At 47.1% G+C, this 23,765-nt stretch overlaps 1 protein-coding gene across 1 annotated transcript in view; it reads right to left on the bottom strand.

Moving 5' to 3' along the window:
- Positions 1-21,588, bottom strand: part of LOC135545761 (serine/threonine-protein phosphatase 2A 55 kDa regulatory subunit B beta isoform-like) — a 55,387-nt gene extending 33,799 nt beyond the window's left edge. Inside the window, exons 1-2 of the mRNA XM_064973603.1 lie at positions 21,500-21,588; positions 13,140-13,289 (exon numbers count right to left, since the gene is read on the bottom strand). Coding sequence (XP_064829675.1) covers positions 13,140-13,221 — 82 coding nt within the window. The 5' untranslated portion in view covers positions 13,222-13,289; positions 21,500-21,588. The remainder of the gene's footprint in view (positions 1-13,139; positions 13,290-21,499) is intronic.
- Positions 21,589-23,765: the final 2,177 nt, after the last annotated feature.

Below are 23,765 nucleotides of genomic sequence, written 5' to 3'. Positions count from 1 at the left end.
ATGGGCCTGCCTTGCCTCGCCCACAAACATCCCAAATTAAACCTGAGGTGTGTTCAGTTCGTTTGAACGTTTGCTACGTTACAGAACGGTTTGTCCTGAAACGTTCCCCAAAACGTTATTGTACGTTCTTGAACAGTACAGTGGCTTGCGAAAGTATTCATCCCCTTGGCATTTTTCCTATTTTATTGCCTTACAACCTGGAATTAAAATAGATTTTGGGGGGTTTGTATCATTTGATTTACACAACATGTCTACTACTTTGAAGATGCAAAATATTTTTTATTGCGAAACAAACAAGACAAAAAAATAGAAAACTTGAGTGTGCATAACTACTTTTGCAAGGCACTGTATGTTTCCTCCCATTTGGTGGGTGTGGCTTGAAGCAATGAGTGGCGTATTTAAAAGGACAATGACCATGCTGACAGCGTTCCCCAAACCCCAACCCAACCCCTCCAAGTTTCTCAACTGGTCGTTCAGTACAGCACTGCTTCTACCGCCACGGACACACGCTACACACACAATCCTCACAGTACATACACACCCATACATTTCAGAGCTCACACAATCCTCACAGTACATACACACCCATACATTTCAGAGCTCACACAATCCTCACAGTACATACACACCCATACATTTCAGAGCTCACACAATCCTCACAGTACATACATACCCATACATTTCAGAGCTCACACAATCCTCACAGTACATACACACCCATACATTTCAGACCTCACACAATCCTCACAGTACATACACACCCATACCTTTCAGAGCTCACACAATCCTCACAGTACATACACAACCATACATTTCAGAGCTCACACATCAAGACACACACACACACACACAAAGCTCAGCGTCACCAGAGACAAGACATACAGTGCCTTGCGAAAGTATTCGGCCCCCTTGAACTTTGCGACCTTTTGCCACATTTCAGGCCTCAAACATAAAGATATAAAACTGTATTTTTTTGTGAAGAATCAACAACAAGTGGGACACAATCATGAAGTGGAACGACATTTATTGGATATTTCAAACTTTTTTAACAAATCAAAAACTGAAAAATTGGCCGTGCAAAATTATTCAGCCCCCTTAAGTTAATACTTTGTAGCGCCACCTTTTGCTGCGATCACAGCTGTAAGTCGCTTGGGGTATGTCTCTATCAGTTTTGCACATCGAGAGACTGAATTTTTTTCCCATTCCTCCTTGCAAAACAGCTCGAGCTCAGTGAGGTTGGATGGAGAGCATTTGTGAACAGCAGTTTTCAGTTCTTTCCACAGATTCTCGATTGGATTCAGGTCTGGACTTTGACTTGGCCATTCTAACACCTGGATATGTTTTTTTAACCATTCCATTGTAGATTTTGCTTTATGTTTTGGATCATTGTCTTGTTGGAAGACAAATCTCCGTCCCAGTCTCAGGTCTTTTGCAGACTCCATCAGGTTTTCTTCCAGAATGGTCCTGTATTTGGCTCCATCCATCTTCCCATCAATTTTAACCATCTTCCCTGTCCCTGCTGAAGAAAAGCAGGCCCAAACCATGATGCTGCCACCACCATGTTTGACAGTGGGTATGGTGTGTTCAGGGTGATGAGCTGTGTTGCTTTTACACCAAACATAACGTTTTGCATTGTTGCCAAAAAGTTCAATTTTGGTTTCATCTGACCAGAGCACCTTCTTCCACATGTTTGGTGTGTCTCCCAGGTGGCTTGTGGCAAACTTTAAACGGCACTTTTTGTGGATATCTTTAAGAAATGGCATTCTTCTTGCCACTCTTCCATAAAGGCCAGATTTGTGCAATATATGACTGATTGTTGTCCTATGGACAGAGTCTCCCACCTCAGCTGTAGATCTCTGCAGTTCATCCAGAGTGATCATGGGCCTCTTGGCTGCATCTCTGATCAGTCTTCTCCTTGTATGAGCTGAAAGTTTAGAGGGACGGCCAGGTCTTGGTAGATTTGCAGTGGTCTGATACTCCTTCCATTTCAATATTATCGCTTGCACAGTGCTCCTTGGGATGTTTAAAGCGTGGGAAATCTTTTTGTATCCAAATCCGGCTTTAAACTTCTTCACAACAGTATCTCGGACCTGCCTGGTGTGTTCCTTGTTCTTCATGATGCTCTCTGCGCTTTTAACGGACCTCTGAGACTATCACAGTGCAGGTGCATTTATACGAAGACTTGATTACACACAGGTGGATTGTATTTATCATCATTAGTCATTTAGGTCAACATTGGATCAGAGATCCTCACTGAACTTCTGGAGAGAGTTTGCTGCACTGAAAGTAAAGGGGCTGAATAATTTTGCACGGCCAATTTTTCAGTTTTTGATTTGTTAAAAAAGTTTGAAATATCCAATAAATGTCGTTCCACTTCATGATTGTGTCCCACTTGTTGTTGATTCTTCACAAAAAAATACAGTTTTATATCTTTATGTTTGAAGCCTGAAATGTGGCAAAAGGTCGCAAAGTTCAAGGGGGCCGAATACTTTCGCAAGGCACTGAACATACAGTAGCGAAATGAAATATGGAGCGCATTCTCTCCTCTCAGTACTGGGACACACATCAACAACCCTGTGGAAGTCTACTGTACTGTAGCAGCACTATTGGTCCGTACAGCAATAGCCTCCCCATGCAGAGTCCATATACCATCTCTATGGTGCAGTGGGAAGCAGAGTGGATGTGTCCTAGTGTCATAGCAGGCCTGGTCTCCGATTACAGTACCATCAGGACTGACCAGAGATAGGTATACTGGTCTGGCTGACCGGCTCACTACCTAACTACAGAGAACCAGTCTGACCGGCTCACTACCTAACCACAGAGAACCAGTCTGACCGGCTCACTACCTAACCACAGAGAACCAGTCTGACCGGCTCACTACCTAACCACAGAGAACCAGTCTGACCGGCTCACTACCTAACTACAGAGAACCAGTCTGACCGGCTCACTACCTAACCACAGAGAACCAGTCTGACCGGCTCACTACCTAACCACAGAGAACCAGTCTGACCGGCTCACTACCTAACCACAGAGAACCAGTCTGACCGGCTCACTACCTAACAACAGAGAACCAGTCTGACCGGCTCACTATCTAACCACAGAGAACCAGTCTGACCGGCTCACTACCTAACCACAGAGAACCAGTCTGACCGGCTCACTACCTAACCACAGAGAACCAGTCTGACCGGCTCACTACCTAACCACAGAGAACCAGTCTGACCGGCTCACTATCTGACTACAGAGAACCAGTCTGACCGGCTCACTACCTAACTACAGAGAACCAGTCTGACCGGCTCATTATCTGACTACAGAGAACCAGTCTGACCGGCTAACTACCTAACCACAGAGAACCAGTCTGACCGGCTCACTATCTGACTACAGAGAACCAGTCTGACCGGCTCACTACCTAACTACAGAGAACCAGTCTGACCGGCTCATTATCTGACTACAGAGAACCAGTCTGACCGGCTCACTACCTAACTACAGAGAACCAGTCTGACCGGCTAACTACCTAACTACAGAGAACCAGTCTGACCGGCTCACTACCTAACTACAGGGAACCAGTCTGACCGGCTCACTACCTAACTACAGAGAACCAGTCTGACCGGCTCATTATCTAACCACAGAGAACCAGTCTGACCGGCTCACTACCTAACTACAGAGAACCAGTCTGACCGGCTCATTATCTGATAACAGAGAACCAGTCTGACCGGCTAACTACCTAACTACAGAGAACCAGTCTGACCGGCTCATTATCTAACCACAGAGAACCAGTCTGACCGGCTCACTACCTAACTACAGAGAACCAGTCTGACCGGCTCATTATCTGATAACAGAGAACCAGTCTGACCGGCTAACTACCTAACTACAGAGAACCAGTCTGACCGGCTCACTACCTAACTACAGGGAACCAGTCTGACCGGCTCACTACCTAACTACAGAGAACCAGTCGGATCGGCTAACTACCTAACTACAGAGAACCAGTCTGACCGGCTCACTACCTAACCACAGAGAACCAGTCTGACCGGCTCACTACCTAACTACAGAGAACCAGTCTGACCGGCTCACTACCTAACTACAGAGAACCAGTCGGATCGGCTAACTACCTAACCACAGAGAACCAGTCTGACTACCTAACTACGAACCAGCTCACTACCTAACTACAGAGAACCAGTCGGATCGGCTAACTACCTAACCACAGAGAACCAGTCTGACCGGCTCACTACCTAACTACAGAGAACCAGTCGGATCGGCTAACTACCTAACCACAGAGAACCAGTCTGACCGGCTCACTACCTAACTACAGAGAACCAGTCGGATCGGCTAACTACCTAACTACAGAGAACCAGTCTGAGCACATATACACAGGCATCAGGCATGCACGCACACGTTGTCCACATACACACACATACATGTACGTACACACACACACACACGTCCTTCACAAAAAAAACACACACAAAACACACACACGGGCAAGTCTGTCCATCCCACACTTACCGTGTCACCCAGAACCAAATCATGAGACTATTCACACACCAACACATACAGTAAAACACACACACACACACACAAACTGCTTGTGGGCTGATAAGGAGGGTGGGGGCGTCCTACTGTTCCAATTAGAGCCATCTCTGGTCTGGGTAAGCATTGCTGCCAATATCACTCTCTGAACAGCATGGACAAATTAACACCTAACAGGGGACGTGTGTGTGTGGGTGGGTATGTCGGGGTTGGGCCGTGTGTGTACATGTGTCTATGCACACACTCAATTACCCTCCTAAAAAAAAGGACAGAAAACAGGGAAAATTGACCCATTCCCCATGTTGTATGTGTGTCAGAAGGTTTTCAGGGAGGACAGCAGATCAGTGATCTGGGCGTGACACGGCAGGGTGACCCCAATACTCCAGAACACACAACAATGGAGCTAAACTACTGGGAACAAAATGCTTACGCAATCTATGTGAGTGAGTGAGTGAGTGAGTGAGTGAGTGAGTGAGTGAGTGAGTGAGTGAGTGAGTGAGTGAGTGAGTGAGTGAGTGAGTGAGTGAGTGAGTGAACCATACTATATGTGAACACTGCTCTGATATGTGATGTATACAGTATATATAACCCCTATACATTAAATCTATACCGTATCTATGCTGAATCCATATGATAAAATATCCATTTATACACTATCCACATGAAGTATGGATGTAGATGTGTGTACGACACCAGAGATAGTCCTCTGTCCTACAGCACTGACAATAGAGATAGTCCTCTGTCCTACAGCACTGACAATAGAGATAGTCCTCTGTCCTACAGCACTGACAATAGAGATAGTCCTCTGTCCTACAGCACTGACACTAGAGATAGTCATCTGTCTTACAGCACTGACAATAGAGATATTCCTCTGTCTTACAGCACTGACACTAGAGATAGTCCTCTGTCCTACAGCACTGACAATAGAGATAGTCCTCTGTCCTACAGCACTGACAGTGGGGATAGTCCTCTGTCTTACAGCACTGACAATAGAGATATCCCTCTGTCTTACAGCACTGACACTAGAGATAGTCCTCTGTCCTACAGCACTGACAATAGAGATAGTCCTCTGTCCTACAGCACTGACAATAGAGATAGTCATCTGTCTTACAGCACTGACAATAGAGATAGTCCTCTGTCCTACAGCACTGACACTAGAGATAGTCCTCTGTCCCACAACACTGACAGTGGGGATAGTCCTCTGTCTTACAACACTGACAATAGAGATAGTCCTCTGTCTTACAGCACTGACACTAGAGATAGTCCTCTGTCCTACAGCACTGACACTAGAGATAGTCCTCTGTCCTACAGCACTGACAATAGAGATAGTCCTCTGTCCTACAGCACTGACAATAGAGATAGTCCTCTGTCTTACAGCACTGACACTAGAGATAGTCCTCTGTCTTACAGCACTAACACTAGAGATAGTCCTCTGTCCTACAGCACTGCCAATAGAGATAGTCCTCTGTCCTACAGCACTGACAATAGAGATAGTCCTTTGTCCCACAACACTGACAGTGGGGATAGTCCTCTGTCCTACAGCACTGATACTAGAGATAGTCCTCTGTCTTACAGCACTGACCATAGAGATAGTCCTCTGTCTTACAGCACTGACCATAGAGATAGTCCTCTGTCTTACAGCACTGACACTAGAGATAGTCCTCTGTCCTACAGCACTGATACTAGAGATAGTCCTCTGTCCTACAGCACTGATACTAGAGATAGTCCTCTGTCCTACAGCACTGATACTAGAGATAGTCCTCTGTCCTATGCACTGATACTAGAGATAGTCCTCTGTCCTACAGCACTGATACTAGAGATAGTCCTCTGTCCTACAGCACTGATACTAGAGATAGTCCTCTGTCCTATGCACTGATACTAGAGATAGTCCTCTGTCCTACAGCAATGATACTAGAGATAGTCCTCTGTCCTACAGCACTGATACTAGAGATAGTCCTCTGTCCTACAGCACTGACAATAGAGATAGTCCTCTGTCCCACAACACTGACAGTGGGGATAGTCCTCTGTCCTACAGCACTGATACTAGAGATAGTCCTCTGTCCTACAGCACTGATACTAGAGATAGTCCTCTGTACTACAGCACTGATACTAGAGATAGTCCTCTGTCCTATGCACTGATACTAGAGATAGTCCTCTGTCCGACAGCATTGATACTAGAGATAGTCCTCTTTCCTACAGCACTGACTCCAGTGACAATGAGTGTGTTTCCCAGACTTAAGTAGGACACGTCCTCTGTGAGACTGGAGTCGGTCTGGTCAAAGTCTATTTCAGGAAAGCGATGGCGCCACACACACAAACACAGAGAGAGAAAGAGACACTCACAGAGCCAGATGTACACAGAGACAGACACAGTCGCACACACACACAAACACAGAGAGAGAAAGAGACACTCACAGAGCCAGATGTACACAGAGACAGACACAGTCGCACACACACACAAACACAGAGAGAGAAAGAGACACTCACAGAGCCAGATGTACACAGAGACAGACACAGTCGCACACACACGCACACACAAACACAGAGAGAGAAAGATACACTCACAGAGCCAGATGTACACAGAGACAGACACAGTCGCACACACACACAAACACAGAGAGAGAAAGAGACACTCACAGAGCCAGATGTACACAGAGACAGACACAGTCGCACACACACACAAACACAGAGAGAGAAAGAGACACTCACAGAGCCAGATGTACACAGAGACAGACACAGTCGCACACACACACACACACACAAACTCAGAGAGAGAAAGAGACACTCACAGAGCCAGATGTACACAGAGACAGACACAGTCGCACACACACACACACACAAACACAGAGAGAGAAAGATACACTCACAGAGCCAGATGTACACAGAGACAGACACAGTCGCACACACACACAAACACAGAGAGAGAAAGAGACACTCACAGAGCCAGATGTACACAGAGACAGACACAGTCGCACACACACACACACACACAAACTCAGAGAGAGAAAGAGACACTCACAGAGCCAGACGCACACAGAGACGGACACAGTCGCACACACACACAAACACAGAGACAGAAAGAGACACTCACAGAGCCAGATGCACACAGAGACAGACACAGTCGCACACACACACATACAAACACAGAGAGAGAAAGAGACACTCACAGAGCCAGATGTACACAGAGACAGACACAGTCGCACACACACAAACACAGAGAGAGAAAGAGACACTCACAGAGCCAGATGCACACAGAGACAGACACAGTCGCACACACACACAAACACAGAGAGAGAAAGAGACACTCACAGAGCCAGATGTACACAGAGACAGACACAGTCGCACACACACACACACACACACAAACACAGAGAGAGAAAGATACACTCACAGAGCCAGATGTACACAGAGACACACACACACACACACACAAACACAGAGAGAGAAAGAGACACTCACAGAGCCAGATGTACACATAGACAGACACAGTCGCACACACACACACACACACACACACACAAACACAGAGAGAGAAAGAGACACTCACAGAGCCAGATGCACACAGAGACAGACACAGTCGCACACACACACATACAAACACAGAGAGAGAAAGAGACACTCACAGAGCCAGATGTACACAGAGACAGACACAGTCGCACACACACAAACACAGAGAGAGAAAGAGACACTCACAGAGCCAGATGCACACAGACAGACACAGTCGCACACACACACACAAACACAGAGAGAGAAAGAGACACTCACAGAGCCAGATGTACACAGAGACAGACACAGTCGCACACACACAAACACAGAGAGAGAAAGAGACACTCACAGAGCCAGATGCACACAGACAGACACAGTCGCACACACACACACAAACACAGAGAGAGAAAGAGACACTCACAGAGCCAGATGCACACAGAGACAGACACAGTCGCACACACACAAACACACACAAACACAGAGAGAGAAAGAGACACTCACAGAGCCAGATGTACACAGAGACAGACACAGTCGCACACACACAAACACACACAAACACAGAGAGAGAAAGAGACACTCACAGAGCCAGATGTACACAGAGACAGACACAGTCGCACACAAACACAGAGAGAGAAAGAGACACTCACAGAGCCAGATGTACACAGAGCCAGATGTACACAGAGACAGACACAGTCGCACACACACACACACACACACACAGAGAGAGAAAAGACACTCACAGAGCCAGCTGTACACAGAGACAGACACAGTCGCACACACACACACACACACACACACACACACACACACACACACACACACACACACACACACACACACACACACACACACACACACACACACACACACACACACACACACACACAAACACAGAGAGAGAAAGAGACACTCACAGAGCCAGATGCACACAGAGACGGACACAGTCGCACACACACACAAACACAGAGACAGAAAGAGACACTCACAGAGCCAGATGCACACAGAGACAGACACAGTCGCACACACACACATACAAACAAAGAGAGAGAAAGAGACACTCACAGAGCCAGATGCACACAGAGACAGACACAGTCGCACACACACACAAACACAGAGAGAGAAAGAGACACTCACAGAGCCAGATGTACACAGAGACAGACACAGTCACACACACACACACACAAACACAGAGAGAGAAGGAGACACTCACAGAGCCAGATGTACACAGAGACAGACACAGTCGCACACACACACAAACACAGAGAGAGAGAGAGACAATCACAGAGCCAGATGTACACAGAGACAGACACAGTCGCACACACACACACACACACACAAACACAGAGAGAGAAAGAGACACTCACAGAGCCAGATGTACACAGAGACAGACACAGTCGCACACACACACACACACACACAGAAACACAGAGAGAGAAAGACACACTCACAGAGCCAGATGCACACAGAGACGGACACAGTCGCCCACACATACACAAACACAGAGAGAGAAAGAGACACTCACAGAGCCAGATGCACACAGAGACAGACACAGTCGCACACACACACACACAAACACAGAGAGGGAAAGAGACACTCACAGAGCCAGATGTACACAGAGACAGACACAGTCGCACACACACACACACACACACAGAAACACAGAGAGAGAAAGACACACTCACAGAGCCAGATGCACACAGAGACGGACACAGTCGCACACATACACAAACATAGAGAGAGAAAGAGACAATCACAGAGCAAGATGTACACAGAGACAGACACAGTCGCACACACACACACAAACACAAACACAGAGAGAGAAAGAGACACTCACAGAGCCAGATGTACACAGAGACAGACACATTCGCACACAAACACAGAGAGAGAAAGAGACACTCACAGAGCCAGATGTACACAGAGACAGACACAGTCGCACACACACACACAAACACAAACACAGAGAGAGAAAGAGACACTCACAGAGCCAGATGTACACAGAGACAGACACAGTCGCACACAAACACAGAGAGAGAAAGAGACACTCACAGAGCCAGATGTACACAGAGACAGACACAGTCGCACACACACACACACACAGAGCCAGATGTACACAGAGACAGACACAGTCGCACACACACGCACACACAGAGAGAAAAGCCACTCACAGAGCCAGCTGTACACAGAGACAGACACACACACACACACACACACACACAAACACAGAGAGAGAAAGAGACACTCACAGAGCCAGATGTACACAGAGACAGACACAGTCGCACACACACACACACACACACAAACACAGAGAGAGAAAGAGACACTCACAGAGCCAGATGCACACAGAGACTGACACAGTCGCACACACACACAAACACAGAGACAGAAAGAGACACTCACAGAGCCAGATGCACACAGAGACAGACACAGTCGCACACACACACACACAAACACAGAGAGAGAAAGAGACACTCACAGAGCCAGATGTACACAGAGACAGACACAGTCGCACACACACACACACAAACACAGAGAGAGAAAGAGACACTCACAGAGCCAGATGCACACAGAGACAGACACAGTCGCACACAAACACACGAACACAGAGAGAGAAAGAGACACTCACAGAGCCAGATGCACACAGAGACAGACACAGTCGCACACACACACAAACACAGAGAGAGAAAGAGACACTCACAGAGCCAGATGTACACAGAGACAGACACAGTCTCACACACACACACACAAACACAGAGAGAGAAAGAGACACTCACAGAGCCAGATGTACACAGAGACAGACACAGTCTCACACACACACACACAAACACAGAGAGAGAGAGACAATCACAGAGCCAGATGTACACAGAGACAGACACAGTCGCACACACACACACACACAAACACAGAGAGAGAAAAGACACTCACAGAGCCAGATGTACACAGAGACAGACACAGTCGCACACAAACACACACACACAAACACAGAGAGAGAAAGAGACACTCACAGAGCCAGATGTACACAGAGACAGACACAGTCGCACACACACACACACACACACAAACACAGAGAGAGAAAGAGACACATTCAGAGCCAGATGCACACAGAGACGGACACAGTCGCACACTCACACAAACACAGAGACAGAAAGAGACACTCACAGAGCCAGATGCACACAGAGACAGACACAGTCGCACACACACAGTCGCACACACACACAAACACAGAGAGAGAAAGAGACACTCACAGAGCCAGATGTACACAGAGACAGACACAGTCGCACACACACAAACACAGAGAGAGAAAGAGACACTCACAGAGCCAGATGCACACAGAGACAGACACAGTCGCACACACACAGTCGCACACACACACAAACACAGAGAGAGAAAGAGACACTCACAGAGCCAGATGCACACAGAGACAGACACAGTCGCACACACACACAAACACAGAGAGAGAAAGAGACACTCACAGAGCCAGATGCACACAAAGCCAGACACAGTCGCACACACACACAAACACAAACACACACACGCACAAACACAGAGAGAGAACGAGACACTCACAGAGCCAGATGCACACAGAGACAGACACAGTCACACACACACACACACACACAGAAACACAGAGAGAGAAAGAGACACTCACAGAGCCAGATGCACACAGAGACAGACACAGTCGCACACACACACACACACACACACACACAAACACAGAGAGAGAAAGAGACACTCACAGAGCCAGATGCACACAGAGACAGACACAGTCGCACACAAACACACAAACACAGAGAGAGAAAGAGACACTCACAGAGCCAGATGCACACAGAGACAGACACAGTCGCACACACACACAAACACAGAGAGAGAAAGAGACACTCACAGAGCCAGATGTACACAGAGACAGACACAGTCGCACACACACATACACACACAGAGAGAGAAAAAGACACTCACAGAGCCAGATGTACACAGAGACAGACACAGTCGCACACACACACACACACACACACACAAACACAGAGAGAGAAAGAGACACTCACAGAGCCAGATGCACACAGAGACGGACACAGTCGCACACACACACAAACACAGAGAAAGAACGAGACACTCACAGAGCCAGATGCACACAGAGACAGACACAGTCGCACACACACACACACACAAACACAGAGAGAGAAAGAGACACTCACAGAGCCAGATGTACACAGAGACAGACACAGTCGCACACACACAAACACAGAGAGAGAAAGAGACACTCACAGAGCCAGATGCACACAGAGACAGACACAGTCGCACACACACACACAAACACAGAGAGAGAAAGAGACACTCACAGAGCCAGATGTACACAGAGACAGACACAGTCGCACACACACACAAACACAGAAAGAGAAAGAGACACTCACAGAGCCAGATGTACACAGAGACAGACACAGTCGCACACACACACACACACACACACACACACACACACACACACACACACACACACACACACACACACACACACACACACACACACACACACACAGAGAGAAAAGACACTCACAGAGCCAGATGTACACAGAGACAGACACAGTCGCACACACACACACACACACACACACAAACACAGAGAGAGAAAGAGACACTCACAACGCTAAGATGTACAGAGAGACAGACACAGTCGCACACACACACACACACCCAGAGAGAGAAAGAGACACTCACAGAGCCAGATGCACACAGAGACGGACACAGTCGCACACACACACACACACACACACACACACACACACAAACACAGAGAGAGAAAGAGACACTCACAGAGCCAGATGCACACAGAGACAGACACAGTCGCGCACACACACAAACACAGAGAGAACGAGACACTCACAGACCCAGATGCACACAGAGACAGACACAGTCGCACACACACACACACACACACAAACACAGAGAGAGAAAGAGACACTCACAGAGCCAGATGCACACAGAGTCAGACATAGTCGCACACACACACAAACAATCTATGCACACAGAGACAGACACAGTCGCACACCCACACACACACACAGTGCTCTGGGTCCTTATAGATCTGAATATGTGATAAAGTGAAAAGTACTTGGTACTGTATAGTGTAAACACACCTTCAGTGTAAGAGGCAAACGGCTCGGGCTCCAGAGAGAGGGAAGTGATGTCGGAGCACAGGACCTGGATAGGGTTCAACATCCTGGGGGAGGAGTCCGGGAGAGGGGAGGAGGCGGGGCGGGCTCTTCAGGCTAAAGCCACGAGCAGCCCTGCAAGAGGGGGGCAGCAGGGTCTCAGTTACACTGCATCACAGAGGGATGCCACAGGAGGGAGGGGAGGAGAGAGGAGGAGGTGGGGGTGGCTCTAAAGTGTCTCCTTTCCTTCTTCTGTACCATAATGAAAGTAATGGTGGCATTGTTAATACTGTAGTGATTGATACAAACAAATCATGCATGTTGTCATGGTTTTATTATTATCGTTAACATGTCCATTTCACCATCCTACCATCTCTGTCCAGGAACTCCTAGCCATAGGACAGAAGGGTTGTACAGGGAGGGGGAGACTATAGGGCAGGAGGGGGAGAGAGAGGGGGAGGGGAACAGGAGGGTTGTACAGGGAGGGGTAGTCTATAGGACGGGAGGGGAGAGAGAGGGGGAGGGGGACAGGAGGGTTGTACAGGGAGGGGTAGTCTATAGGACAGGAAGGGGAGAGAGGGGGAGGAGGGGTACAGGGAGGGGGAGGGGACAGGAGGGTTGTACAGGGAGGGGGAGAGGGGTAGTCTATAGGGCAGGAGGGGTACAGGGAGTCTATAGGACAGGAGGGGTAGAGAGAGGGGGAGAGGGACAGGAGGAAATGGGCTAAATATCCTCCCCTCTTCCCTCTTAGAGAGAGGGGGAGGGGAACAGGAGGGTTGCCTAGGACAGGAGGGGTAGAGAGGGGGAGGGGGCAGGAAACGCTGGAGACTGGAGAGAGGCCTCGGTCTTGACATAGCTACAGATACACTGTTGTGTGCACACACACACTTCATCAATAGCCAATGTAATGAGTAATATCAGGAGGGGAAGGAGGAATAGAGCAGGGGTGGATGGATGGATATGTGGATAGATGGAGGTGTGGAGAGAGAGGTTGAGGTGGTGGGGATGGATGAAGAGGAGGGGCGGGGGTTGAATACCGGGGGCGGCAGGGTAGCCTAGTGGTTAGAACGTTGGACTAGTAACCGGAAGGTTGCGAGTTCAAACCCCCGAGCTGACAAGGTACAAATCTGTCGTTCTGCCCCTGAACAGGCAGTTAACCCACTGTTCCCAGGCCGTCATTGAAAATAAGAATTTGTTCTTAACTGACTTGCCTGGTTAAATAAAGGTAAAATTAAAAAAATTAAACAATATCGACAGCATTCTAATCCTTGTGGAACTATGGGATTTGTTTATTCCTGTATTTCTACAATAACGCCATAGTATATTATAACAAGACACTGCACTCTCCTATCTTCAGCAAAGGTTTTCAGAAACAAATCAGCACCATAACACCGGTCTAGGCAATATGTTTTGGGACTAGGTGAATGGCCCTGCTAATACATCACACCTCTCTGCCAGGACAGGAGTCGCATGGTGTTGGCTGTATGTACTCCTCCCTGTGTTTCTGAATCGTCAGGGACTCTAGCTGTGGTCTGATGGCATAATTTAATATGGCTATTGTTAGAGGGCGGGGCTAGCCTGTCAATCACCCAAGGCCACTCCCAACACGCCAAATGTATCTTCCTGTTCTGTTTCCATGGTGAACGGAAGGTGATGTATGATGTATGGGAGACAGTGTGCATGCAATGGAACACGCGTTCCACCCACACACACCCTCGTGAAAGACAATGTACAGTATTCAGTATCCATTGACACACACAGAAAGTGTTTCAGAGAGAGACACACACGCACACACACACACACACACACACACACACACACACACACACACACACACACACACACACACACACACACACACACACACACACACACACACACACACACACACACACACACACACATACTGTTTGAGACATTGTTAATTCATACATACAAACAAATGATATAAACAACTGAAAATAGCACAGTGTGTAATGGATTATCTAGACAGGGTAATTCCAGGTACACAACCCCTTAACATTCTGGAATTGTAATCCTACCTCTGAGACCAGCTGCTGAACAATGTTGCTGTGTGAAAGTGGCCCAGTGCTCCAGCCAAATGAACAGTGTTGAGTTCAGATTAACAGGAATACAGAGGGAAATATATTGGGATATTAATCCTGAATTCTGATACAGGGATGAAACTCAGACAACTACCTCCTCTGTTCTGACGCACGTCACTCGACAGTCAGCCGCCCACACACACTCAACAATCACCAGAGAGAGAGAGAGAGAGAGAGAGAGATTTCTGTTTTCATTTATTTCTGGTGTGTTTTAATTTCATGAAAACTCAAGAAAATTCAAGAAAAAATTCAAGAAAATCCATGAGTCACTTGTATATATGCATGTATGGTATGTACCCAGAGACAGTCACACACAACCACCTGCACACACCTGCACACACCTGCACACACCTGCACACACACACACACACACACACACACACACACACACACACACACACACACACACACACACACACAGAGAGAGAGGAGAAAAAAGAGAACAAGAAATAAAGGAGAGGTCAGAGCTAAATGATAGAGGGATGACAGGAGTGAGAGATGACAGGTGAGAGAGATGACAGGAGAGAGAGAGAGGAGAGATCAGAGCTAAAGGATAGAGAAATGACAGGAGAGAGAGATGACAGGAGAGAGAGAGGAGAGATCAGAGCTAAAGGATAGAGGGATGACAGGAGAGAGAGAGATGACAGGAGAGAGAGATGGCAGGAGAGAGAGGAGAGATCAGAGCTAAAGGATAGAGAGATGACAGGAGAGAGAGAGATGACAGGAGAGAGAGGAGAGATCAGAGCTAAAGGATAGAGGGATAACAGGAGAGAGAGATGACAGGAGAGAGAGATGACAGGTGAGAGATGACAGGAGAGAGAGAGAGGAGAGATCAGAGCTAAAGGATAGAAGGATGACAGGTGAGAGAGAGAGATGACAGGAGAGATGGATGACAAGTGAGAGATGACAGGAGAGAGAGAGGAGAGATCAGAGCTAAAGGATAGAAGGATGACAGGAGAGAGAGATGACAGGGAGAGAGGAGAGATCAGAGCTAAAGGATAGAGGGATGACAGGAGAGAGAGAGATGACAGGAGAGAGATGACAGGAGAGAGACAGGTGACAGGTGAGAGATGAGAGAGGAGAGATCAGAGCTAAAGGATAGAGGGATGACAGGAGAGAGAGAGATGACAGGAGAGAGAGATGACAGGAGAGAGAGATGACAGGAGAAAGATCAGAGCTAAAGAATAGAGGGATGACAGGAGAGAGACAGGAGCTGAAGGATAGAGGGATGAGAGGAGAGAGACAGATGACAGGAGTGAGAGATGACAGAAGAGAGAGATGACAGGAGAGAGAGAGGAGAGATCAGAGCTAAAGGATAGAGGGATGACAGGAGAGAGAGAGATGACAGGAGAGAGAGATGACAGGAGAGATGACAGGAGAGAGAGAGAGAGAGGAGAGATCAGAGCTAAAGGATAGAGGGATGACAGGAGAGAGAGATGTCAGGAGAGAGAGATGACAGGAGAGAGAGATGACAGGAGAGAGAGAGGAGAGATCAGAGCTAAAGGATAGAGGGATGACAGGAGAGAGAGAGAGAGAGAGAGAGAGAGAGAGATGACAGGTGAGAGATGACAGGAGAGAGAGAGGAGAGATCAGAGCTAAAGGATAGAGGGATGACAGGAGAGAGAGAGAGATGACAGGAGAGAGACAGGTGACAGGTGAGAGATGACAGGTGAGAGAGGAGAGATCAGAGCTAAAGGATAGAGGGATGACAGGAAAGAGAGAGATGACAGGAGAGAGATGACAGGAGAGAGAGATGACAGGAGAGAGATCAGAGCTAAAGAATAGAGGGATGACAGAAGAGAGAGAGGAGCTGAAGGATAGAGGGATGACAGGAGAGAGACAAATGACAGGAGTGAGAGATGACAGAAGAGAGAGATGACAGGAGAGAGAGAGGAGAGATTGGAGCTAAAGGATAGAGGGATGCCAGGAGAGAGAGATGACAGGAGAGAGAGATGACAGGAGAGAGAGAGGAGAGATCAGAGCTAAAGGATAGAGGGATGACAGGAGAGAGAGGAGAGAGGAGCTGAATGATAGAGGGATGACAGGAGAGAGAGGAGAGATCAGAGCTGAAGGATATATATATTTTTTATTTATTTAACCTTTATTTAACCTGGCAAGTCAGTACTGCACTGACTAAAACTAACTGCACAGACTAACTGACCGTGACTGACTGCACTGACTGTAACTGACTGTAGTGGAGAGAGAGATGACAGGAGAGAGAGAGAGGAGAGATCAGAGCTAAAGGATAGAAGGATGACAGGTGAGAGAGAGAGATGACAGGAGAGAGAGATGACAAGTGAGAGATGACAGGAGAGAGAGAGGAGAGATCAGAGCTAAAGGATAGAAGGATGACAGGAGAGAGAGAGGGATGACAGGAGAGAGAGATGACAGGAGAGAGACAGGTGACAGGTGAGAGATGAGAGATGAGAGATCAGAGCTAAAGGATAGAGGGATGACAGGAGAGAGAGAGATGACAGGAGAGAGAGATGACAGGAGAAAGATCAGAGCTAAAGAATAGAGGGATGACAGGAGAGAGAGAGGAGCTGAAGGATAGAGGGATGAGAGGAGAGAGACAGATGACAGGAGTGAGAGATGACAGAAGAGAGAGATGACAGGAGAGAGAGGAGAGATCAGAGCTAAAGGATAGAGAGATGACAGGAGAGAGAGATGACAGGAGAGAGAGAGAGAGAGAGAGATGACGGGAGAGAGAGATGACAGGAGAGAGAGAGGAGAGATCAGAGCTAAAGGATAGAGGGATGACAGGAGAGAGAGAGAGAGAGAGATGACAGGAGAGAGAGATGACAGGAGAGAGAGAGGAGAGATCAGAGCTAAAGGATAGAGGGATGACAGGAGAGAGAGATGTCAGGAGAGAGATGACAGGAGAGAGAGATGACAGGAGAGAGAGGAAAGATCAGAGCTAAAGGATAGAGGGATGATAGGAGAGAGAGAGAGAGAGAGAGATGACAGGAGAGAGAGATGACAGGTGAGAGATGACAGGAGAGAGAGAGGAGAGATCAGAGCTAAAGGATAGAAGGATGACAGGAGAGAGATGACAGGAGAGAGGGGGGAGAGATCAGAGCTAAAGGATAGAGGGATGACAGAGAGAGAGAGAGAGATGACAGGAGAGAGACAGGTGACAGGTGAGAGATGACAGGTGAGAGAGGAGAGATCAGAGCTAAAGGATAGAGGGATGACAGAAAAGAGAGAGATGACAGGAGAGAGATGACAGGAGAGAGAGATGACAGGAGAGAGATCAGAGCTAAAGAATAGAGGGATGACAGAAGAGAGAGAGGAGCTGAAGGATAGAGGGATGACAGGAGAGAGACAGATGACAGGAGTGAGAGATGACAGAAGAGAGAGATGACAGGAGAGAGAGAGGAGAGATCGGAGCTAAAGGATAGAGGGATGCCAGGAGAGAGAGATGACAGGAGAGAGAGATGACAGGAGAGAGAGAGGAGAGATCAGAGCTAAAGGATAGAGGGATGACAGGAGAGAGAGGAGAGAGGAGCTGAATGATAGAGGGATGACAGGAGAGAGAGGAGAGATCAGAGCTGAAGGATATATATATATATATTATTTAACCTTTATTTAACCTGGCAAGTCAGTACTGCACTGACTAAAACTAACTGCACAGACTAACTGACCGTGACTGACTGCACTGACTGTAACTGACTGTAGTGACTAACTGACTTTACTGACTAACTGACTGTACCTGACTGTACTGACTAACCAACTGGACTGACTAACTGACTGTACTGACTAACTGACTGTACCTGACTAACTAACTGTACTGACTAATTGACTGTACTGACTACTGACTGTACTGACTGTACTGACTAAATGACTGTACTGACTATCTAACTGTACTGACTAATTGACTGCACTGACTAACTGACTAACTGACTTCACTGACTAACTGACTGTACTTACTAACTGACTGTACTGACTAACTGACTAACTGACTGTACCTGACTGTACTGACTGTACCTGACTGTACTGACTGCACTGACTGTACTGACGATACTAACTGACTGTACTGACTAACTGACTGTACTGACTAACTGACTGTACCTGACTAACTGACTGTACCTGACTAACTGACTGTACTGACTGTACTGACTGCACTGACTAACTGACTGTACTGACTAACTGACTATACCTGACTGTACTGACTGTACTGACTTACTGACTGTACTGACTAACTGACTGTACCTGACTGTACCTGACTAACTGACTGTACCTGACTAACTGACTGTACTGACTGTACTGACTAACTGACTGTACTGACTAACTGACTGTACCTGACTGTACTGACTAACTGACTGTACCTGACTAACTGACTGTACTGACTAATTGACTGCACTGACTAACTGACTAACTGACTTCACTGACTAACCGACTGTACTTACTAACTGACTGGACCTGACTGTACTGATTAACTGACTGCACTGACTAACTGACTGTACTGACTAACTGACTAACTGACTGTACCTGACTGTACTGACTAACTGACTGTACCTGACTGTACTGACTGCACTGACTGCACTGACGATACTGACTAACTGACTGTACTGACTAACTGACTGTACTGACTAACTGACTGTACCTGACTAACTGACTGTACCAGACTAACTGACTGTACTGACTGCACTGACTAACTGACTGTACTGACTAACTGACTGTACTGACTAACTGACTGGACCTGACTGTACTGACTGTACTGACTGGACCTGACTGTACTGACTGTACTGACTGCACTGACTGTACTGACTGCACTGACTAACTGACTAACTGACTGTACCTGACTGTACTGACTAACTGACTGTACCTGACTAACTGACTGTACTGACTGCACTGACTAACTGACTGTACTGACTAACTGACTGTACTGACTAACTGACTGTACCTGACTGTACTGACTGTACTGACTGTACTGACTAACTTACTGTACTGACTAACTGACTGTACCTGACTGTACTGACTGTACCTGACTAACTGACTGTACTGACTAACTGACTGTACTGACTAACTGACTGTACCTGACTAACTGACTGTACCTGACTAACTGACTGTACTGACTGCACTGACTAACTGACTGTACTGACTAACTGACTGTACTGACTAACTGACTGTACTGACTAACTGACTGTACCTGACTGTACTGACTGTACTGACTGTACTGACTAACTTACTGTACCTGACTGTACTGACTAACTGACTGTACCTGACTGTACCTGACTAACTGACTGTACCTGACTAACTGACTGTACTGACTGTACTGACTAACTGACTGTACTGACTAACTGACTGTACCTGACTGTACTGACTGTACCTGACTAACTGACTGTACTGACTAATTGACTGCACTCACTAACTGACAGTACCTGACTGTACTGACTAACTGACTGATACCTGACTAACTGACTGTACTGACTGACTGTACTGACTAACTGACTAACTGACTGTACTGACTAACTGACTGTACTGAATAACTGACTGTACATGGCTGTACTGACTAACTGACCTTGCTGACTGTACTTACTAACTGACTGTACATAACTGTACTGATTAACTGACTGCACTGACTAACTGACTGTACTGACTGACTGACTGTACCTGACTGTACTGACTAACTGACTGTACCTGACTAACTGACTGTACTGACTAACTGACTGTACTGACTAACTGACTGTACTGACTAACTGACTGACTGTACTGACTCTGTACTGACACTGATTGTACTGAGTGCATTGACTGACTGTACTGACTACACTGACTAACTGAAGGTACTGACTAACTGACTGTTCTGACTGTACTGACTAAACTGACTGTACTGATTGTACTGACTGCACTGACTAACTGACTGTACCTGACTTTATTGACTAATTGACTGTACTGACTGCACTGACTGTACTGACTAACTGGCTGTACCTGACTAACTCCTTTGAAAGATTCTGGATCCTCTCATGAGAGATTATAGATCTACCCTATGAGCAAAGAGATTGTGAGAGAGAAAACACACACACTTACATAAACAGTCGTAGAGCACACACATACTTTAAGTAATTTCGAAGACGCTCTTATCCAGAGCAATTAAGGTTAAGTGCTCAAGGGAACAGACAGATTTTTGTTCACCTTGTCGGCTTGGGATTTGAACCAGCAACCTTTCAGTTACTGGCCCAACACTCTTAACCGCTATGTTACCTGCAGCCCCACACCCCATGCCCTGTCCTCTCTTACCTTCAGTCACATAGTTGTGGTCTCGGAGGAAGCTGTGGTTCAGTGTTCGGGTGGTGTCAGTGTCCTCGCCCATCAGCAGAGGTGCGGTGTGTGCCCGTCCTGGGGGGGCAGCCTAGATCCGTGGGGGGGGGTCCCGGCCAGCGCACAGTCCATACTGCCCAACGCCTCCTCAGCACAGGGGCGCAGAATGAAGCATTCTGGGACAGGGACAGGGAGAGGGCCGACGACACAGATATGCAAGGATACGCAGGCAGAGACTCAGTCAGTATCTGCAGTGCTGCTTCTCTTGCTGGGGTGCTCTCTCTCTCACACGCACACGCACACACACACACACACACACACACACACACACACACACACACACACACACACACACACACACACACACACACACACACACACACACACACACACACACACCTAACACATTAACACACACACCCACAGCCCATTGCCTCTGGTCAGGTACTCCTCGATAGAGCCTCCATGAAGACAGTCCTCTCTCACAGTCAATGGAGTCCCTCTCTTTCGCTACCAGGCTGTTTTTCTGCTGCAGTGTCAGCTCTGGCGTATGAATGTGTGTGAAAGCGCACGCGTGTGTGTGAGGGAGAGAGAGTGGTAGCGAGAGAGGGGAATGATGGGAGAGAGGGAAAGAGGGAGGTTCTATACTGATGATGTGGTACGGGTGTGACACATCAGAATAGACTCCTCCCAGCTCAACCAATCAGAGACCAACTGCAATCTGCACGACCACTGACTGCAAATTATTAGACGAGAGAGAAAGAGAGAGAGAGAGAGGAGAAAGAGAGAGAGAGAGACAGAGAGAGAGAGAGAGAGAGAGAGAGAGAGAGGAGAGAGAGAGAGAGAGAGAGAGAGAGAGAGAGAGAGGAGAGAGAGAGAGAGAGAGAGAGAGAGAGAGAGAGAGAGAGGAGAAAGAGAGAGAGAGAGAAGAAAAAAGAGAGAGAGAGAGAGAATTATGAATAGGGAGCGGGAATGGATGGATGGGAGAAAAAGAGAGGTGGGGGAGAAAATGGAGAGCCGAGTGCAATGGAAGTGACAGTGACATTTGGTTTCATATCTGCTTCTGGCCATCTCCTTTCAACCCCAAGCAGGGAATATAAGGCCTATTTATCAGCTCTAACCCCCAATCATCAGCTTTCACCACCTTCTCAACCCCCTAAACACAGCTACAACCTACTCAACTAATGAAGCCCCCCACACATCATGAAACTAATAAAACCCACCGAATAAGATAACCCACCATCTCACTGGAATAAAGACCTCCTCCGTTCCTGTCATTATTGAAAGAGATTGTGATATCTGACATCTCAAAATAGGGCTACTTAATGTTAGATCCCTCACTTCCAAGGCAGTTATAGTCAATGAACTAATCACTGATCATAATCTTGATGTGATTGGCCTGACTGAAACATGGCTTAAGCCTGATGAATTTGCTGTGTTGAATGAGGCCTCACCTCCTGGTTACACTAGTGACCATATCCCCCGCGCATCCCGCAAAGGCGGAGGTGTTGCTAACATTTATGATAGCAAATTTAAATTTACAAAAAAAGGCCTCCTGGGCCATATATAGCGTTCCTCAGTGAGTTCCCTGAATTCCTTTCGGGCATGGTAGTCATGGCAGATAATATTCACATTTTTGGTGACTTTAATATTCACATGGAAAAGTCCACAGACCCATTCCAAAAGACTTTCAGAGCCACCATGTTGGGTTTTGTCCAACATGTCTCTGGACCTACTCACTTCCACAGTCATACTCTAGACCCAGTTTTGTCCAGTGGAATAAATGTTGTGGATCTTAATGTTTTTCTCATAATCCTGGACTATCGAACCACAATTTTATTACGTTTGCAATCGCAACAAATAATTTGCTCAGACCCCAACCAAGGATCATAAAAAGCTGTGCTATAAATTCTCAGACAACCCAAAGATTCCTAGATGCCCTTCCAGACTCCCTCCATCTACCCAAGGACATCAGAGTACAAAAATCAGTTAACCACCTAAGTGAGGAACTCAATTTAACCTTGTGCAATACCCTAGATGCAGTCGCACCCCTAAAAACAAAAAACATTTGTCATAAGAAACTAACTCCCTGGTATACAGAAAATACCCGAGCTTTGAAGCAAGCTTCCAGAAAATTGGAATGGAAATGACACTAAACAAAACTGGAAGTCTTCCGACTAGCTTGGAAAGACAGTACTGTGCAGTATAGAAGAGCCCTTACTGTTGCTCGATCATCCTATTTTCC

This window comes from Oncorhynchus masou, chromosome 9 (genome assembly GCF_036934945.1).
Source record: "Oncorhynchus masou masou isolate Uvic2021 chromosome 9, UVic_Omas_1.1, whole genome shotgun sequence".
NCBI classification, from domain to species: domain Eukaryota; kingdom Metazoa; phylum Chordata; class Actinopteri; order Salmoniformes; family Salmonidae; genus Oncorhynchus; species Oncorhynchus masou.
Note: the sequence above shows the minus strand (reverse complement) of the source record. Positions and strands in the feature narration are given on the sequence as shown.